The sequence below is a fragment of the Hirundo rustica genome, chromosome 4, assembly GCF_015227805.2.
Source record: "Hirundo rustica isolate bHirRus1 chromosome 4, bHirRus1.pri.v3, whole genome shotgun sequence".
NCBI lineage: Eukaryota > Metazoa > Chordata > Aves > Passeriformes > Hirundinidae > Hirundo > Hirundo rustica.
The window spans coordinates 59,602,844-59,624,139 of record NC_053453.1 but is presented as its reverse complement, the minus strand read 5'-3'; the positions used below and the strand labels follow the sequence as shown (position 1 = coordinate 59,624,139).

General features: G+C 41.1%; 1 protein-coding gene across 5 annotated transcripts in view; it reads right to left on the bottom strand.

The window, feature by feature from the left end:
* The window catches only part of LOC120752454 (protein bicaudal D homolog 1), a 282,990-nt gene that overhangs the window by 53,613 nt on the left and 208,081 nt on the right, over nucleotides 1-21,296 (bottom strand). The window contains exon 1 of one of the 5 annotated variants that reach the window (XM_040063517.2): nucleotides 15,057-15,298. The exons of 2 other annotated variants lie outside the window; for them this stretch is intronic. Coding sequence is in view for 1 of the 3 variants with exons in the window: in XM_040063512.2 (XP_039919446.1) it covers nucleotides 2,509-2,524 (16 nt within the window). In the remaining 2 variants the exon portion in view is untranslated. Of the gene's footprint in view, nucleotides 1-2,508; nucleotides 2,775-13,331; nucleotides 13,389-15,056; nucleotides 15,299-21,296 lie in introns of those variants that run through there. 2 more of the 5 variants (XM_040063521.2, XM_040063512.2) reach the window with 2 other exon arrangements.

The window sequence follows — 21,296 nt, the reverse complement described above, 5'->3', positions numbered from 1 at the left end:
GGTTAGGCAATATTCCAATCCCTGTCCACCTCACATGATGCAAACCAGCTGTTGCCTCCCCTTCTTTTTGTTTCATTTTTTGTAGTGATGGGTCAGAACTGCAAGGGTTTTTTCACAGGCAAGCAAGAGCAAACATAATGCGTTAAATATTTTACAGCAATGTAAAGGAAAGAACGTGTTTCCTAACTACCTGTCCTTCTCAAGGTCAAACATGGCCTGTCAAACTAAGAAATACATGGGCACTAAAGTTCCAAACTCTTAACACTAAAAAATTTAATCCTGCTTTATAGTAATTATGAAGCCAGAGCAGAAGGGGAGAGATAGAGGAGAATTGCATAAATACTCTGAATTTTTAGTAAAGACGCAACAAATACACTGGATTTACAAGCATTGGTGTAAACCAACAGACATTTTCTGTTCATATAGCACCCATCATGTAAGACTAACAAGACTCAGTGCTGCAGGCACAATGAAAGCATAATGGTGGCACTAATGAAGACACTGAAGTCCCTGTTGACTTCTGAGTCATGGTATCAATGACCCTTGGAAAAGCATTGCTTGAAATCAGGTTTTTTTCCCCTTATAGTGAATAATACTACTACAAGAATATAAATCTATAAAGTTCAAGTCTTCAAAAACATCAAGGTTGCAGGACAGGTACATTCTACATATTTGTTGTGGGCTTTAGTGCTTGGAAAAGCAGCTTTGCTTGGGTACCTGGAGACACTCAACTGCCCATGGTGTTAACAATGAATGAAGTGCTATGTGAATTTATACATCCTGTAGGCTCTGTCCCTCCTTTTGCCCTCTCACCCAGTCCCAGCAGTCATCACTGAAGGATTTCTTTGTGTTTCAGACTGGAGGCAGGCAATGCTTCAGCAAGACACTCGCTGCTTCTCTGAGACTCTTTAGGGGCATCCAGGGATATCTGTCCACTAGGTTTAAACTGCACACAGACTGGACCTACCTGCTGTCACCCTTTCTCTGTGAGCTGTCTATATCCACAGGTCTCCTACACCTGCTGGAATAATTTATGTCACCTTAAAGCATGTACGGATTTATTTTTGCATCACATAGTTAATATAAAAAATTAAATATCACAGCCTCACACTCTGACATTCAAACTGCCACTGTTACATGTAAGAATTCTGTGGTCCTAGGCCTTTGCAGACTGAAAGTAAGCCAAAGGGAAAGAGGAAATAGTGGTTATGACACCACATTATCCTTCCTGAAAAATCCATAAGGGTTCCCATCACATTTACAGGAAAAGGATACACATTACAAATCCTAGAAAACAGCTCTTAAGAGACAGATCAGAGAAAGAAAGCTTCCTACATCCACATGTAAATTCTTCTCAGGATACAACAAAATGGTATTTAAGAAGTGGGAGGGAAGGTGTGATTCCCATCCTTTTCATTGATTATTAAAAGTTAGAGGGAAAAGGGGAGTTTCAAACTTGCTTAAAAAGCAGATAAGGAGAGAATAAATTTTTTTTTAAGCAAGTATTCTTTATAGCCTCCTAAAAAAGCAGATGCCCACAACTGGGTAGAACTGTTTGCACACATCTACTCCAAGCTTCCCTAGCAAATCTCAAACTCACTCTGCTGGTAACTTCTTTCCCTCTCTTTAATCTCAGAAGGCTTTCCAGAGAGGGAGATTGGCATTCTAAACCCAAACCTTCCACAGATCAGCTTCACTCATCTCTCTGTGAAAAACCTAATTCAGAGTATTTGCTGGTTTATATTAAGTGTTAGGGTTGGGTATGCCTTTTGATTGAACTTGCCCCAACCTGAATTTTTCTCAGAACTGAAAAATGCACTCAGAATTAAAGCAGTATTGTCAACAGTATTCTTTAAAATTCATTTACAAGCATACAATGGAAAAAAAAAATCCAAACCTTTCAACAGGTGCAATAAAAGATTTTTTTTTTTTTTTTTAATTCTGGAAGCTAATTCTGTACATTAAGTGTAGCATAAGCATCAACTAAATGGATTATTGCAGCATTATATGTGAAAATTTGGGTATAAGTCACAAGTGTACACCTACTTCCTAAAGCAAGGATATAAATCTTATGCAGGATATAAATCTTAGAGGCAATGCTTTCTCATAGATATGTCCTATAGAAACTTTACAGCTATGAACAGAGACCTCAGTGAAACTGGCAAACGAGCCAGGAACTGAAACCACTTATAAACATCAAAAAACTGATTTGCTTTTAAGAAAGTCCCCGAGCTGGTGAAAGCAGCAGCAAAACAAGCCCAAAGCAGCGGGGTTGTTGGTGCGGCAGATGCATCGGGCAATCAGTTCAGGAGACTTCAAGCTCATTTACTGCGAATAGGAGGAAAAAGCCACCAGAGCATTCCAGCTGTATTGCATCACAAGGCAGCTGATGTTCACCGGTTTATTTGCCTCAGACTAGAAAGTTTAACTCTTGGTGTCTCTGGACACAAACACGCCCCGAGTCTTGAAGAGATGAAAGTTTACCAGAAGCATCCCGGCCAGCCTTACCTCGTTCGGAAGACATTGTTTGCAAACGTAATCCACCGCACGAGGAACTGATTTTGCAATGGTGATAACCCTACGAGAGGGTCACATTTATCCCACTTACAAGCCCCACAAGTTGCCAGAAAGGGCTTCTCCCCAGATGCTGGGTATGTGCTGACAGTTCACATGCTGGCTCTCTCAGTCACACGATGCTCCTCCTCTCGGAGGGCAAGCCTGTGCCGAGAGGAGAAGAGTAAGCAGCGCAAACCAGTCTGCTCAGAGAAAAGAGTGAACTCCGTCCACGGGGAAAGAGGAAAAACAAAGAAATCAGCTTATGTAACGTGCAAACTGCTGGAGAGAGGAGGAGGAGGAGGAGGAGGGACTACTGTAAGTTGTTTTGTCTAATACTCACCCACTATGAAAGTTTTGTCACTGTTAATTGGGTTGCTGTTTGCAATTAAAGCAGCAACAAGGTTAAAGGACAAGTTAGTACATTTTTCTCCCTTTATATTGCATGGTGCTCATTTCAAATCATCTTCTTCATTTCCTAACCTCTCTTTAAATATATGCCTAGAATTAACTACATAGGACATAAAGGATGTCATAGAACATACAGACCACTGACCAGAAAAATCTACTTTAAAAAGAATTGTTATGAAAACATTTGTTTATTTGGCATAGATTAAAATTGATTAGAATAATTTAAAATCAAATTTTAAAAGACTAAGTATCGTGCTCTAGGGCACAATACAGAGATATTAGAGTGAATTATGAACAGAGGAAATACACAGTTTCAAAAAGCAAAAGCATTAACTAGAAAGGGAAGTTACCCCGAGTAACTTTCTTTTATTGTTCAGAGCTCCCACGCCATGTGATCCCCAGCTGGCGCACATTCATCTCAGCAGGAGGAAAAACCTGGGATTTAAATCCAGCCCTGCCAATTCTGATAATATGAATCAGAATCCAGCAGCCAGCTGAGGTCACTTTCAACCTCTGCACCGGTGCAAACCACAGCTCCCTGCAGCCCCTTCCGTCTCCAGCCACTGATAATCTCCCCACTCACAACACTGCAGATCTGCTTGGAGGGGTGAGCTCCGAGGGTTACTGGGAACACTCTTGCAAAACAATCCATGAGAATCTGCTTGTCACTGAGGGCACAGCCCTCTGGAACGGGCAGCTAGTTGTTTCCTTTCTATTACAGATGTTGGACGGCAGAGGGATATTGCCAAAAACAGCAAAAAAACAGCTTCCCTCCAGTTATTTCGACACTTTGGTGCCTTTTTCATCTTGAGATGAGCAGATGCAAGCTCCACACATATTGATTTGAAACCTAAATGGAACACATTTTTATCACCTTGGCCAAGATTTACAAGTTTTCTTTCTGTTTTGAGCATTTATTTTTCAACTGCTGAGCTAGGAAGTTGCATTTCCTCATTCTTGATACTCCTAGCAAGTAATCCCAGGCTCCTTAAAGACACATACAAATTTTATTCACCCAGGTCATCAATGCACCATTAAAATAAAAAATAGCATTAGCTGAGTTTCATAATCAGACCAAGAGAACTCCAATGTATAAGTTATATTTGTATTTTGGAAGTTCACCTCCAGGAGTCCAAGGCTTGCCCCTGTTGCTTGGGCTTGCGCATGAAGTGCCTTTATAACAGGGCACCTATTTCTTCAGCAAAGCCTTTGTTGAGAAGATAAATTTTCTGCTCAGTTTCCCATATTTCGAACAAACCACTTTCCCCAGGAGTCTGATTTGTCCACCTGCCAGTGAGTGAGGCCTTTGCCAGCCTTTCTTCAGCCAGGTCTACTCTTCCCAGCCCAGGAATACCACTGATAATGCCTGTCATACAAGTACATGCCAGATTTTAAATTCAGATGGGATCAGCAGTATGGCTTTCAACATTAACACAAAAAAATGCTGTAGGTTAGAACTATAAGAGAAATGGTTACAGAGAATTTAAGAAGCACTTGTTTTAGATAAGCAACTACATAAATTGCTACTGACCACTGCAAGCACAGAGAAGTGAAGGGGTCACACAAGGAAAAGGGGGGGCCAGAGAGGAGAGTCGCTGCGGCTCTGCTATCACTCAGAAAGAGGGAATTTTACACACATGAAGGAAACTGGGGATCCCATTTCACTTCCAGAAGTAGCAACATTTGAACACGTATAAAAAAGTCTCCGCTGCGCATTTTTTAAACACATATTTAATTCCTATTTTTAAAGAAAGTGATACATTAATTGTTTCATGTCTATTTGATTAGCTAACAGATAAGGGGATTTGGAAGAGATTAATCTGCTAGAAGGGGAATATCTCATTAACCTATTACCCTGGTTTTCCAAGTGTTCTACACCCAACTTTGCTTTCTCTAAAAGCAGAAACGTGCAAATTGCACTATGCAAGTATTAGCTGAAAACTCATCAACAAGAGGTGCAGCTATGACTTCCCTGTCACCAAAACATGCCTATGAACTTTAAAGAAAAGTTAATTAAAAATTAAGGTTAGTTTTAGTAATTTTCTCTAAAAGATGAAGAGGCATGGAGAACAAATAGTTAAATGAAACAAACATTAATGTGTCAAAACAGTCATACTACTGAGATAAGAAGTTGCCATCATTTAGTATAACCAGAATAACTACACAGACTAAACACAGTATGCTTTTAGTCCTTGCACAGCAGACTACTTCTATGAAACTATGTTACCTAAATCAAAATTATTGGCTCATATATGACTTTCTCACTCCAATTATTAAAAATTTTCACAAACATCTCACGCTTTTTTTTTTTGGCACTTACTTTTTTTTTCCCACCTCCAAGCACTTCTCAGACTAAGCAGTACCAGCTTTCTGTCGGTACTTTCCCCATTTTGCAGACAAGGGGACTCAAACTGTGTACATAACTCATTTGAATATTCTTAATGTGATGAAGTTGAGAAGGAAGTCACATGAGTACGGTGAAACCTGGAAAGCTGAGCTAAGTATTAAAGAGCTACATGAGCAGTGTGCCACTGTGACACACAGCCCCCAAAACCAAATGGGCTCATGTGACAGTGAATCACAGTCCAGCACTCAGTGTGGCTGTCTTCTTGTCTCCTCCTTCCTGAAGACTCACTTCAGGCACAAAGTGTTTGGAGAAGTTTGCTGCAGGTCATGCATCAGAATGTGATGCACAGTTTGTGTAAGCCAGTGACAGAGAGGGATTTTTTGTCCCAGCCAAAGGATCAGTAACCCACCCGCACCCTGACACAGAATTCCAAAGGAGAACTTCTGAATTTCAATGTGGAAACACCCCCAACTTTCTTTTTCCATGTGAGAGATGTATAGACATCTCAGTGAGTCCAGGAGAGGAAGGCCCCTTTCCCAGGGCTCCCATAAGGCACACTAATCTCCCCTTTCTCCTCTCCATTACACCCCAGTACTTCAACATCACAGCATTTGGGGCATGGGCAGAAACAAAAGCATGCTTTGTCCTCATCCCCAGGGAGTTCCTGAGGTGCTGTTAAAAGCCCCTCTCGTGAGCTGGGCAGTAGTCTGCAGAGGAGTTTGACCTGGCTCCCAGCTATTCTTAGGGAAACGGGATCGGGTACTGGACACCACACTGCCGTGTCCCAAAGTGACCCTCGCTTCTGTCAGACCTTCCGCATGCTGTCCTTCTTGTGACTCATGGGATAGGCTAAAATCAGTAACAAGTGATTTTGTGCAGAAGCCTGGATGGCTTAAACAAAATATATTAAAAAACCCCAAAGCACACAACTTATTTAAAACTGCTGTCTTATTAAAGTACACCCTTCAATCTTTGCCCCAATGGCATGTAAGGAAGGAACAGCTATATCGCAACTCAAGATTTGCAGGAATATAATGGATAAAAGGATGGGGGAAATTTTATATTAAGGAAGTGACCAACAGAAATCAGTGGTCACCAGGAAAAGGAGGAGGCCAAGTCCACACAAAAGTGGGCTGGGCAAGGAGGATCTTCAGGAAGGGGTATTCAGGACTGCTGCAACAAGGAAAAGCAACAATATCTTTAAAAATACGGACAGCTAACCCTCAACAAGGTGAGAAACACTGAAGGATGCTGGATCTGCAGGCCAACAGAAACACATTTGTTGAAAGGACATTTTCCCCTCCAAATTCTGAAAATCAGGAACATCTATCACTCTTCTCTCCTGATTCACATGCAAGGAGATTGTGACTTCATCACATTGCAAGAAAAGCAATTTCAAGGTAGTTGTCATGAACGATTACCATGTCATAATTAGAAAGTAAATAGCAGTATTTTTCCATCCTATTTTTCTTTCCTTCCAGCTCAGCTGTATTTTGTGTCCCAAAGGGAAAGCCTGTGGTTGCGCTCAAAGAACACACAATAAAATCTCTTAGAGGAAAAGAACTTCTTGTCCTATGTTTGCACAGTATTTGTCACTGTAGCATCTTGGTGTCTGCAATTTAGTCTGAGAGTAAGAGTAATACAAGCAACAACAAAACTCTCCAAATAAATAATGAAATGGTTGCAAATCAATGAAATCAGAGAACGAAATCAAAGATCATTGAGTGATATCTATTCTATTTGTTTATAAAAGGACCATTTCTCCTATGGCAACGCTGTGTTTTACAATAATCATATAAAGCTGGGTTTCTGTAGCTTAAAGTACCTTCCATACTTGAAAAAAGGAAAAAAAAAAGAGGGAAAAAAAAAAAAAAAAAGGATTCTGTTGTTCATTTGTCAATTAATCTTCCTTAGTAAAGAAAGATCAGAAACTGTTAAAGGATTTCTGGTTTTAGACATGAAAACTGGTCGAAGGCTGTGTGCCTATCAACTGGGTTTGATATGCCAATTCCATTTAAAAATATATATTTTAATTTTTTTTCATTTCTAAAATCTCCTTTCTATATGTACAAATGATAAATATGTATCTTGTAAAATCATGTTATTATTTAGGGAAGCAGACTCATTTTCCAGTTAATGTAGCTTTTGGTCACACACGAACACACAAAGCACACATGCATCTCACAAAAAAGGGCCATGACCCAATCCAGGAAGACCACCACACGGAACTGTCCTTAGATTCAGCAGTAGAGTGAAAGACTGAATTTGTAACTTTAAAATTATTCCTTCCACATTGAAAATCCAAACAACAGATTCACAAAACAAGCAGATCAGATTGCAATGACTGTGATTTCACTTCCATATAAAAATCAAATCAGGGCAGGGCTAGATACTAAAAATAAAGTACAAATTATTCTTGGTTTGAGTTAATAAAACCTGCATGGAAGGTTCATAACAAGCAGCAGAGTGGCATGCATTAATACACTTCTGGGGTAGATGAGACTACACAAAATATGATTGGGGAAAAAAAAGATTGAAAAACTAGTCAAATATTCTTCATCTGACAGGAAGCAGCAGTAAATGTTTGGGTAATCAACTGCAGAAGGCATCAAACACAGAAGCCCCATGACTTACAGCATCAGTTTATAGATCAGCCATGTCACTTGTGCAACTGCATTTTACCAGAAGCTGAAAGCCATATTCACCATAAATTTGTTTAGTCTTTCCCTGAATCCCTGAATTTCTTAAACAGAGTATGTGACAGTACAGGCATTTTGAACCTATTCCACCTCAGCTCTGACCCCCTGCCTTCTGAGAAAGAGAAACCTGAAAGCACAAGACATTCCCCCTTTCACCTTCCTCCATCCTCCCTGTCACACTGTAGAAAGTATCAGATGAGCTTTCTCCAGAACACATCAGTTCCCACAAATCACAGAAGAATGATTTGGATGGAGAGCATTTAGCCCAGCCCTCCTGCATGGGCAAAGACATCTTTCACCTAATCAGGTTCGGGACAAAAAATGTCACTGTCTGTTCACAATTCTTTCTTTCAGCCTCAAATATATCTACAGCTGTAGTCCTACTTTGTCCTGTCAGGGCCAATATAATCTAGTATTTACAGAACACTCAGCAAATTGAGCCCTTCTTTTCAGGATTTTTTTCTTAACTGCTATTAATACATAGAGCTGATTGTTTTCCAGTCCATCCAGTCTTGTGTGCCTCAACTGTCCAGAAAAAAGTGATTACAAGGAATTCAACACGCCAATTTGATTCAAAGAAGGAAGGTAAAAATAGACAGTAGATTCAAGAGAATGTGGAAGTGTATTTCAGCTTTTGGAACAGTAAGGGTGAAGGATCAGAGAGCTGTGACTGTTTTTATACAGAGAAGTTGTGCTGATAGTTAAACATAGCCTCTGAGACCACATCCGCACTAATGAAACTGTAATTTCCTTTAAATTATTGCCATCCACACACCAGACCTCATCAGCCAGACAGTAATGACTTTTCATCATTTATTTCAACACAAAAGCAATCAATAGACTTTCCCCCACAGTTCCTTTACTGCTATCTCTGAACTCAAAAACCTGGAATCAGAGAAGATGCCAGCTGTAAAACAGATGCAGCCAGGTTTCATTGTTGTCTTTCTTATGGAAGGAAATTCTAAAACACCACCCGATTTTGTGATAAGCAGGATTAATGTGGTGCAAAGAAAATCTTAATCCATTAAAACATGATGAACAGACTAGAGTATGAAAGAACAGTAAGTAGATCACATCGGATTCAGAGGCTTTTCTCTCTCATCACGGCTGTGTCCTGGGCATTGTTTTGCACTGAAAACGTTTAGTATCAGATTGAGGGGAATATCACACTTCCATGGAAGACACACATACACAAAAAAACAACCTCAGCTGCCAACTGAAGTTTTGCTCCTGTGTTAAGCAGCAATTAAAAAAGCATTCTACAGTTTTCAGAATTTTTCAGCAGTGGGAAAATTTTGGAATATTTGGAATATTTTCAGGCAAAATGTGGAAACACCAGGAATAAGACCAGTAAAATCAGTGACAGATCTGGAAAGTTTATTTCAATTGATTAGAAAGACTATATTTTAAAATCAATCAAATCAGCTTTATAAACACACACACACACAAATGTTCAGTCTCTTATGACATAACGAGGCCACAGCTTGCAGAACAAGTGGGCAAAATTCGTGGGCAAGGCTTTTCATCTCCAGTGTTCCAGACAGAGATTTTAAAATGAGCATATCCCCAAAATAACAGGATGCTAGCAGACAACAGAGGGGTGCAGCACTGCTGATTTCACCGAGGGCAGACAGTGCTCACACTGCTAGCTGTGAGTATTTCACCATGTTAGATTTTAACTGTTGTGTTTCAGTTCTCAGGCAACGTTCTAATTCCATCACTGAGCCTTTGAATTTATTTCGGCTTATAGCAGCTATCTTTAAGAGTGTTTGTAGCAGCTTCCACAGCTGAAACTGACTTACACACAGAAATCGTGACAAGCCAAGGGACTGAAACACTTGCCAGTTACATTATAGTGGGTGGCCAAGTCATAGCAGCAACATAAGGCTCCAAGCAATGGCGTGAACAAGAGCTACTGCAGAGAACAGACATCAAAATTAGTCTTGGGAACTGCCTTGACACATAGAGCTGCCTGAGAACAGTTTCAGCTCTAGAGAAAAGTGGCACAGGATCTTTAAAGCAAGGCAACAGGTAATCTTATATAACCTATGAAGCCTTTCGATATTTTAGAGAGCTGAACGATACTCAACCACACTGAACAAGTAAAATGAACATGAATTATTTACTCTATGACTCAATCTCAATGTAACTGCTACAAGCATTGTATGGGAAGCCATAAAACTATTTTGAATCACAAAAAAGCCACTTCAGGCTTTCACTCATCTTCCTGAGCATCAGAGACCTCCTTAAGAAAGGGAGGAGAATAAAAAAAATAAATATTAGCTTGTGTAGAAAATAGGACAGCAGTGTAGGAGAAAAGAAAGGATGCTGATAATGAGAAGGAGATACGATGAAGAAAAATTCCAGGTGAGAAGTTCAGCTCCTGCCCTGCAGGAATGACTCATTACAGAATGAAGTTGTTCTTTAAAGTATTATTACAATTTCTTGAGCTAGTTTTCCCTCTACTACTCAAACAGCAGCTATGTTCGACATCTCTCTAGGGAATACACCACACCACCTATGACACTACTTCAAGCCTTCAAAACAAAACCCTTGGTTGTAGAAAAGTCTGTAATTCAGGACTTCTGCAGCCTCAATCCCCAGTTCATGAGCCTTTGCTGAAAATTTTTGCATAAATCTTTGTTTCAATCTCAGCTAACAAATTTAAAACAGATAATCAGAAATAGAAACCACACCTAACTGGGCAGGTAAATACGAATTTGGTTTTGGTTTTTGGTAAGTGTTACTACAAGTAGAAGTGGAACAGACAAGTTACAACAGTGTTTAACAGTGTAACAGGTTAGTTACACCTACACATGAAGGTAAAGTGCATCTGTGGTAGTGGGAAAACCACAGCAAAAAAGTACAATCCGAAGAAGGCACAAGCCAGAAAATGTCTACAGATATAAAAACTGCCATGAAGGCTACTCCAAAGATCAGCAGCTGGAAAAGCACTTCTACTTGAAAAAGCATTTCTGCTAGCCTTCTGTCAGGACTAGAAGGCTATTCTTCCCTCAGTTCAAAATCTGGCTGCTCTGGGTTACCATTCTTCTGAAGCACTGGAGACTGGCTTGAGCCCAGAAAGCATCATCCTGATAGTAGAATTCCTGTCTCAAAGCGCCTGCTCAAGTTTTCTACTGACAGGGATCTCATGACGCTGGCAATGAGTTCAATCTTTCTTGTTCAGTTTCTGGAGCACAGCGTAACACTGGCTTTTCATCATTCATTCAGCAGAGTTTAAAGTTCTCTTTAAAGTTTGCTTCCCATAGCCATAACAGTCTGTGAGTATGCCAGAAGAAAAGCCTGCTGAGCATCTAAATGACAGGTAAGTTATAAGGCTACCTGTGACTGAGGGTGTCAGTGGGGAAATCCCACACAAAAACCCCCCAGTGACCAAATGGCTCCTTCCAGTCCTCAGCTCCACATTCCCAAATGCACTCAAGGACTTACTTTGCTGAGATATTCATCAAAAAGTAAACAGTTCCCATGGCTCTTATAAGTCCAAGTAGTATTTTTATACTTAAAATGAACAGCTAATTATATAGTAAGAGCAACTGGATGAACTGGGTTAAAAAAAAAAAAAAAAAATTCCACTTCAAGATACTCTGTTGCTGGCATGCAGTCATTTCTTCCCATTCTGTTCTTCTTCCAACTCTGAATAACAATTACTTGGGAGGAATATTTTCTGAAACCATCTGCAGAACACCTCTGCTCTTCAGGTTCTTCAGTTAGACACCTTAATGAGGTGGACAAGGAAGGACAAAAGTACTTCTGTACTAAAGGCAAGCCCCTCTGGAAAAGACTAAAAAAACCTACCACAATTCACAAAAATAAGTCATCTGCCAGTCTCCCCCATTTAGTTCCTCACTGTCTCACTGCACAGGTTTATGATGGTGATCAGCTTTAGAACAAATTCAACCACTTTGATGTTTTCTACAATCTGGTGTGGCGCTTTCCAGCATCGTGGGAAAAAGAAGTGTTAATGCCTGAATTTTGACCCCACCCATAGAAAGCATAAAAGGCACCAGCAATTTTACGTGACTAAGGCCCAGCAAAGAAACCAACAGCAGCAGTCCCTGTGTCAGCAGGTTTATCCTCCCACATCCAGTGTCTGGAGAACTCCATTATTCCATGGGACTTGCAAAGAGAACAGTCTGTAAACAGGCAGCAGGACTTTCCAAAACAGCTTCAGAGGGAGCTGCAGGCTTTAACCTTGAAACAGCCATGCTGCTGTAAGGAGACAGTGAGGAGCCTGAGCTTTTATGGGTTTTTGTCCTAATGTTCGCTATACACGAGTAAACAGCAAAAACAAAGTGTATTGAAAACGAAGCACGTTTAAAATCTCCACCAAGCAGCAGCCCGAGCACAATGTATAAATAAACCCAAGTCATGTCAAACAGCATTCCACAGTCATGTGTCAAGTGAAAAGCAGAAAGACTTGTCTGTTTGAAGAAAACAATTGTGATCGTTTATGCGCAAGCCACTTTCCTATATATTGACTCAGGATTTTACCATTTAATGACAAGTTTCCTGAAAGCTTAGTGAGTACAGACACTATAAACGAGGTTATTATGAGCTCATTATATACTAGGTTGTATTTCTAAACACTATTTAGTTGAGAGTTCATCCAAAATGCCCTTTTATCGTGAGATGATGCACCTAAGTTTAGTTACCCTCTTAAAATAACCCAAACCAAATCACAGCTCAGTATGACCCATCATCTCTGCTGGCCCCCAAAGCCTGTATTTTAGACTAAATCTCCTTCAAGAGATCATGTAGCAGATTACATTGACAATCATTGATTTGCATTAAGTATAAACATCAGAGCCACTTGTAATAATCTACCAAAGACTTAAAAAAAAAAAAAAAAAAAAAAAAAAAAGCCTTTAAATAAAGAAATCATTAGTTTCCAACAGACATTACACAGTTCCTCTCTTACATGGAAATGGGATGTCTACTATGAAAGGCCAGATGCTCAAATGGATTAAACAGTGTCTAGCCTTTAAATCCTGCATCCACAAATCAACGCTGACCTAGTGACCTAAAGTAAAATTTAATAATATAAAAAGTATCCAACAGACACAGATAGACTAATCAAAACAAAAATTAAAAAAAAAAAAAAAAAAAAAAAAGTCTAAGACTGTTTGGACATTTACATGGTGCTCATCCGAGCATATAAGAGCTGGAGAGTGCAGAATGTGCAGTCCCCTGCTTCTCCTTGACACAGGTTCAGCAGAGGCAGTGGGAAAACAGGCTCCTCAGCACAGCCCCAGTTAGCAATCAGGAGAAATCACCCCCGGAAAGGGTGCACAAACCATTACCTTCCTGCCCTTAGGATTGTTGCTGTCTGTGAAGACTTGCCAGCGAGACAGTAATTCACACGCAGTGACAGTGAATCCTGCGGGATGCAGCTGCCTTCCCCAGCAGAGCAGGGAAGAGAAACACATCCCACAGCAGAATAACCTTGGGTGGGTTGCCCTTCACTCCAGGCAGGTCCAGGATAACACCTGAAGGGTGAAAGTCTAATCTCTTTCCAAGCACAAAAGTCAATCTGCCCCTTTCCTTCTGACAATGCAATTACAGCCTTGGGACTTGCACGTGTGAACAAGTCCACTGCCGCCCATTCAGAGCAAGTTTTGCATAAATCACCAACTTCAAAGGCAATGCAATATTTAAATACTGGGGAAGGAAGGGAATTTTTTAAAAGGGTTTTTTTTTTTTTTTTTTTTAATTACAAGTTGACACAGGTTTCATTAAGGGTGCTCCCCCAGTTCCACCAATATGAGTGTGTTACATGATTACTGAAAGGACTTCAGGCACATACACCAGCCTCCCACAAGCACATGAAAAGCTCGTTCACCATAAACAGTTAAAGTACTCGAAGAAATAAAAACCCTTTCAACCTCCCACACACTTTTGTTTGGCACCAAGACTTGAAAAGCATCGTGTAAGTTAAAAATTTATCTTAGTCAAATATGTTGTAATCATGACTTATTAACTCTATCAGTAACTTTCCATCCAGACTCCAATGCACTGACATTTTCATTGCCTAAAAGCAGAGGACAGAGCAGTTGAATTAGCACTGACACAGTTTTAATTAAAAGCCTCTAGTAGTGTTCTCCCCTGCACCAAATAAAAATGGCAGTTCTGGCATGGGGGATGCAGCATAAGACATTTGAAAAGGGAAACCTCATACGTGACTAAAAACATCTACTGAAATTACATTTTGCATTTTTGGGATGCAAAATTTTAATGTCCCTCATTTAAATTAGCACTTTCAATTGCATTTAAATGTTCACCTTGCATATATTATAGAAAAAATTAATACTCCTAGCTCTTGCAACACAGCAAAATAAGTATTTTATAGGACAAGAAAACCTTTCAAGGATATACTTCTAATTTTATTTTCCCCTTTAAATGAAATCCTGTCATCAAAATAGTCACAGTATTTGCAGAGAATGCTGAAAACTCACGTCAAGTCTTTATACAATAAAGCTCTATAAGAGAAATAGTCCAAAATGTTTGGTCAGTTGGTGAGTTAGGAAGAGGGACAGAGGGTGGGAACGAGGAGTGGAAAACCTGCTCCTGCATTCTGCCTCCCTTACGCTGCTTCCTCTGGGCAAACTGCATAAAACACGCTAAACACCCATTGTATCCCCAGCTCCGTTCGAACATTTCCCCCTCGTCTCACCCTTCATGCCAGTACGAAAACCAAACACGTATCACAATCCAAAAAGAAATCACTCAGTAATTCTGAAAAGATGCGTAAATCAAACAAATCTGGCAGCAAACAGCATTTCATAAAGACGAGAGATATGGATGGCTCCATTTGTGTCAGTTCGGCCAGTTATTGTTCTGACTTACTACTTTAACTACCCCAGATTGAACTGCTTCAACTGCAACAGACAAACGAAGATCCTTAAAATACAATCACCCCACACCCTCCTAACAATAAGCATTATTTCCGCGGTGCTGGCCATTCTCAAATCTTAAAGCCACTACATCAGTTAAAAATTACCTACGTACAAAATGAATTTAGCACCGACCTTGCAAAAAGCTCGCTCCTCTTGGCTAGAAATCATTAACAGTTTTGGTAAAATCCTTTTATGCGCTCCTCCAGCTAGCTAATTCCAGCCTTCCATTAACGCACTCCATTGCAGATAATTGCCGGCAGCACACGCTCCCCTGCTTTCGCTGGTTCCCGACCCAGCGAGGATAATCACATTCCAGCAGGGAGCGAACAGATGGCAGCCTCCATGGTAACCAGTCCTCCCCAGCTAGCGGTAGCACTGGGAGACTCCCGGGGAGCGGGGCAACAAGCGCTCTTTGTGCTCCAGCCTCCCAAAGCCCGAGCGCGGGCAGAGCCGGCTCTAGGGCTGACTGGGCATGCCTGGCAGGTGCGCTGCCTTCGCGGGCGGGAGCGACACCTCAACAAAAGCTGCCCGCCAGGTTTCACCCTGGCACCGCCTGTGCCCGCGGTGTGCAGGGGGTAAAGCGCCCGTGAGATGGGGGTGAAGCGAAGCAGGAGCTCTGTTCGCCGTTAAAACAGAGCGCTCGGGGAAATGAGCTGGGATCTGGTTTTTCCCTGACAAAATGATTTGATGAAGGCAGCCTTATTTCCCCTGAATGGGTTTGATTTCAGCACGATCGGAAACGGCTGCTGCCTGATCTCTATCTCCCGGACTTTGAAATTGCTCCCCTCAAGATACCGTAATCTATTGCTCAACAAGAGCTGCACAGACCCTCTGTTTTGGTCTCAGGGCTTCTGTCAGGCTTATCTGCTCTGCATCTGCCGAGATCAATGCTGATTCAGCAGCAGGCAAAACTGCCCTGTTTCTCTGCTGCACTGCCAGGAGAGGCGTGTCTAGAAAAGACTTTTTTTTCCATATCAAAGGTGCGCTAGAAACCTCTGCTCTCACCCTGCCAGACCCTGCACAGCTCCACACCTACAGTGAAGGTGTGTGCACCAGCTCAGAGAATTCCCACTGAGGATGTCTGCAGGGGAAAGGGAAGTGGCTTTTCACATCCAACAGATAGGGATCTTCTTTGCAAAATAAAAAGGCTTTGAAAGAATATAGAACATATAAAGGTTTTAAATACCGATGAGTTGCAGAGTCTCAAAATATTTTCAGTTTGAAACACTGAATGTACAATAGCCTTGACTCACACAAACTTTCTCTGCTCCACTCTCAAAACCACTCAGCGCTTATGACTAACGGTGTGTCAAAAAAAACCTGGGTAATTTTACTTGAAGCTGCACCAAATTTAGACCTCGGGTTCCTGCACACTAACTTAGGTCTAGCAAACTATTCTTTTGAGGAAGGGAAAATAGTTTCCTTTCTCCTTTAATTTTCTAGCTGGTCCTGCAGAACAGCTTTCATTCCTCTAATAGACTGAAAAACCCTGAGCTGGACCCCACCATCACAAAAATATTGTCTTCTGCAAGTAGTTTCATGCATGGAGCTCTATGATTTTATCCCTCCTCCCGCCCAAACTTCCAGTTTTCCTCATCCTCGCTGCACAAAGATGTTTAATTTGTTTCACAGCAAGCCCAGTGACGTTTACATTGGTAAGAGACACCAGTATTAAACTGCTGGTGCATTACCATTGGGAGCCTTTCAGATCCCTGCTGACAGCACAAGAGTATCTGTAATCCATATGAATGCTCCCACCACAGAAAAGTGAAGAGGACCCAGATTTCAGAAGGAACTCACAAGGTTATTGTGGATACTGGTGAAAGGTGTGGGACACAACCCAGGTCTGCCAACTTTCACTCCAGGACTAGTAGACCATTCTGACTCATGCTGCTAATTTCATTCCATTTTCTCCCTCTAAATAAGCAATCTTTACATCATCAACAAATTCTTAAGCTTATATGGACACCAAGCATAATTATCTATTAGCAACAGCAGTAAAATAAAGTAAGGAAGAAAGCAAATATCCTATTCGACTTGCCAATTGTTAATAATAAAAACTTTTCAGCATTAAAGGGTCATGAAAGGCAGCAGCACAATTTCCTTTTTGCCTCTTAAAAATAAAGACATTGGCTCAGAAATTAGTTTTGATGTACTTATAGATTTGTATGCATTTCCGGGGTTAAAAATTGGAGCAATTACAATTCTTGGAAAATTGACTTCAAAATTATAGGGATTCAAGTTCAGTTTCAGTCTCTTTTCCATTATGAAAGGGACACCTCCTACAAAACAATTTTCTGGATTTATGTTAATTCTAGCTTTGTATTTAAAAATTATGTTGTTTACTGAAATATTACAAGCTACCATGGTATTGGAAAACCTGTTCCATACACCATAAAAAAACCGTAGTCCATCTGTTCTTGAACAAGAACTAGCTGTACTCATTACTCAGTCGGAATCCTTTTCAGCTTCTTACTTGGAATTTCTTTAATTATTAGGTCTGGTTTCGCACAAATACAATGGAAAAAAAATAAGCTACGTGGAGCAGCCATCATGAAAAGGAAGGGACAAAGGGACACACTACAGTCTTTGACAGAACGATAGGTAACGCATATGGAGCAACACTGAAAAATGTATCCTCTGTACATATGACAAAAGTTTTATTCAAGCTACTTGAAAGGGGCAGAGGAAAACAGCACATCCAAAATTATTCTGAGAAGGGGTGGACAAAAAAAAAAAAAGAAAATTTAGTCATCTCCCCTTCTTGTTTGGCTCAGAGGCAGAAATTTAGGAATAAACTGGTTTTAGCTGGAAGACATGAATGGAAAATAAAGAACATATTGACATCCAGTGTCCTGAATTGATTCCATTGAAAGGATTGTGTTTCACAACAATGACACCATGTGCTTCAGCTTTTCCAGTCCCAGCTGCTATCTGACAGACCAAGATTTTGTCATTTTATTCGGCATTATGGTTGATGAAGTCTGAAACTAAGCTTTAGAAATGCATATTTTTCAAATTGGATAAGGGGGGGTTGTGTGTGCCTCCTTTTGGTAATGACCACCTAAAAATCTATTCACCCAAAACGAATCATGTGAGCTTAGAATGAGGCATACAGATAGTAGTCACTGTTGTCTGCATAAGATTTGAAAGCTTTAACTAAAACCAACCACAGCATCTAATGGTTTTGAGTTGTTGCCCATTTGTTATACCATTTTTTAGAGTTCTACTGAAACAGGTTTGTAATTCCTGACAGTTGCAACATTTACTGCCAGACAAAGTAAAGCAATAGAACATTAATCTGCTCTATTATAATATCACCTTTGTTTCTACAGAGGACTCAACTTCAATATAAATATAGACTCATGGAACTGTTTAGTTTGGAAAAGACCTCGAAGATCATGGAGTTCAGCTGTTAACCCAGCATCACTCTATTCACCCCTAAACTATGTCCCCGAGTGTCACACCCACACATTTTTTGAATACTTCCAGGGATGATGATTCCATCAACATTCCCTGAGCAGCCTGTTCCAATGCTTGATAACCCTGTTAGCGAAGATTTTTTCCTAAAATCTAATCTAAACTGGCACTGGTGCAAAGTGAGGGACAGTCACTTGTTGCCTGGGAGAAGAGCCTGAACCCTACCTTGTTATAAACCTCCTTTCAGGGAGGCGTAAAGAGTGATAAGGTCTCCCCAGAGCCCCCTTTTCTCCAGGCCAGACACCCCCAGCTCCCTCAGCAGCTCCTCACACGCCAGGACTTGTGCTCCAGACCCTTCACCAGCTCCACTGCCCTTCTCTGGACACACTCCAGCATCTCCATGTATTTCTCATAGTGAAGGGCCCAGAACTGAATATAGGATTCGAGGTGCAGCCCCACCAGTGCCAAGCACAGGGGCACAAAATCATCATGTATTCCTTTTAGCTCCAAGCCATCTAGTACTGAAGTGTACCTCAAGGGAAACAGAATGTCTACATTTTTAAGAGCATAAAAACATATATCTATTCTTGTAAGCAAGCATAAAAGCTGAAACTTGCAAAAATTCTTCTTACTTTTTTGAAATCCCAAGATTTAGCATTTTTTGTGACAAGCACAGAAAGGCCAATGCTTCCACACTTCCACTGCCTCTCTTGCCTTATCTCAACTGGCAGTTTTCCTAAAAAACATGGTACTTTGCAGGAGGAAAGCAATGAATTCAGCCCTGCAGACAGCAAATGATTCCTCAGGAGCAGCTCTGAGGATGCAGAAGGAGCATCCTCACTCCCGTTACTTCCCCAGCGATTTCAGGCTGCACAGCATCACACCACCCCGTGCTCCTCAGTGCCACAAGAAACAAGACTATGGCATTTAATTTTCTTTCACAGGGTGCCCTGAGAGGAGATGCGTGCTGGGCATGGAAAAAAAGTGGAGCTGTTTTGCTTTTGTTCTTACAGGTGATGCCTTAAAATTTAGCTTTCATGTTTTTTCAGATTCTGTGCTGCCTAGGGCTGTAGTTCTGAGCCCCACTTTAAGTGTGTAAGCTCTCTTCACAGAGTAGGGAGACAAAACAAATCCTTTTCCTCATGAAGACAAAGGACAACATTTTCAAAGGCACAAATAACGGTGGAATGAAGAGAGAAAGCAAGAAGGATGAGACCTCACAACCTGAAGCTGTAACTGGACAATTAAACCCCAATATGCAAATGGACCAAAACTTATGACAGTGTGAGACCTCATGACCAGTGGCCCATTTTGTGACCATTTTGGGTCCACCTGGGGTGTAGCCCTGGTCAGGCTCTTGTCCTGCCCAGGGTGTATGCTAGAGGTCTGTAAATAAATACCTGCTTTATTCTCTAGCTCTGTCCAGTCTCTGTTTCAGGTCAGCCTTCCCAAGGCATCACAGGCAGCATTTGATTCACATGATGTCAGTGTTTGGGGTGATAAACCTTTCCCTTCCAGGCTGCTACTGTTTACAGAAGGGGGATTTGCAGCAGAGATGAGCTATCTCCTTCTCTCCACCTCAATGACACTGTCTCCATCCCCTGCAGCAATCCTTCTTTCAATGTTACAACAGCTGCTCCTGGGGATGTTTATTTTTGGCAACTGTCACTAAACAAAGAAACACGGACAGCAGTTGTACTAGGCCATCTTAGTGATCTGTTCGGTCCACAAGCCTGGAAGTTATCCTTCCTTCTCGGGCACTTCTCCAGAATAACTTTCAAGTTACAGAAATACAAGAAACAAGACTTTTACTATTATGTCTCCAAAGACAGTTATTTTCAGATCAGGCACAGAAGCAGCCCGATACACTGAAACTCATTCTGTAAACCAGAGTTCCTTTCATTTCCAAGCAGTTGATGGCACCTCTCCCACTGAGCTGTATCAACAGCGCTGTCGAGTTAGAAATGCTGGTAGCAAAGATACTGTTTCTTCCTAAAGCCAATACTAAAGCATATCTAGAGTTGTCCAGGCACATTGATAAATGTAATTTTCAAATATTATGGAAAGTAAATTATGTAAAATCTAATTTCAAGAAAATCCAGCCATCGAAAGGCTCTAGATTTCAGCCCCACCCTCTAGTAAAGAAAATCCTCTTACTAACCGCTGATAATAAAGACACAGCTAATTAACATAATTTTACATTATAAACACTGAATTATTTTTATGTCAACAGCAAAATGTAGAGCACAGAATTGTTGAGGAGCATGTAGAGTGGCAAAGGCTCCCTCAACAGCACACTGCAGCTCAGACCTTGCACATCAGAGGCCTGAAACAGCTCGTACTGGTGGTACCTACCTAGGAGCAAGAGGGCGGGATCTGGTTCTGTAAGTTGTGCATGAATGGAGAGAAATGGAAAGCCAACATCAAGAGGCTTGCCTCACAACAGCAGAATGAGCTGTCACAATAATGCATTCAATCAAAAAAAAAAAAAAAAAAAAAAAAGAAAAGAAAAAAAAAGAGACAGAAGCAAGAGGTATGGCAAGAGTAGAACAGATTTCAGCTAAAAACTCAGTCTGTCAAGGTAGGCCAATTCAGTTCACTGTCTGGAAGCACCCAACAATGGGGCACAGCAACCAGCAGACGTGCCTGATTATCTCTGCAATCTCACCGAGTGTTTCCATGGAAAAGCAGCAGCCTCCTAGGTCTGACATTCAGCGTCTGACGGCTGAGCCAGCCAAAGCTCAGACTCACAAGGCTCAAAGAGAGATCCCAGACAGCTCTTTGGATGGGGTTCTGAGCAATGCAGGAGTAAATGCAGCTCTGGGGAAGAGCCCAACCCCAGGGGTTCTGCTCTGTGCTTTTTATTTACTGGTTAAGTTCCCAGTGAAAGCAGAACAGACATCAGAGCAGCCCATGGGTGGGATCTGTGCCCACGGGGCTTTCCTTTCTCCT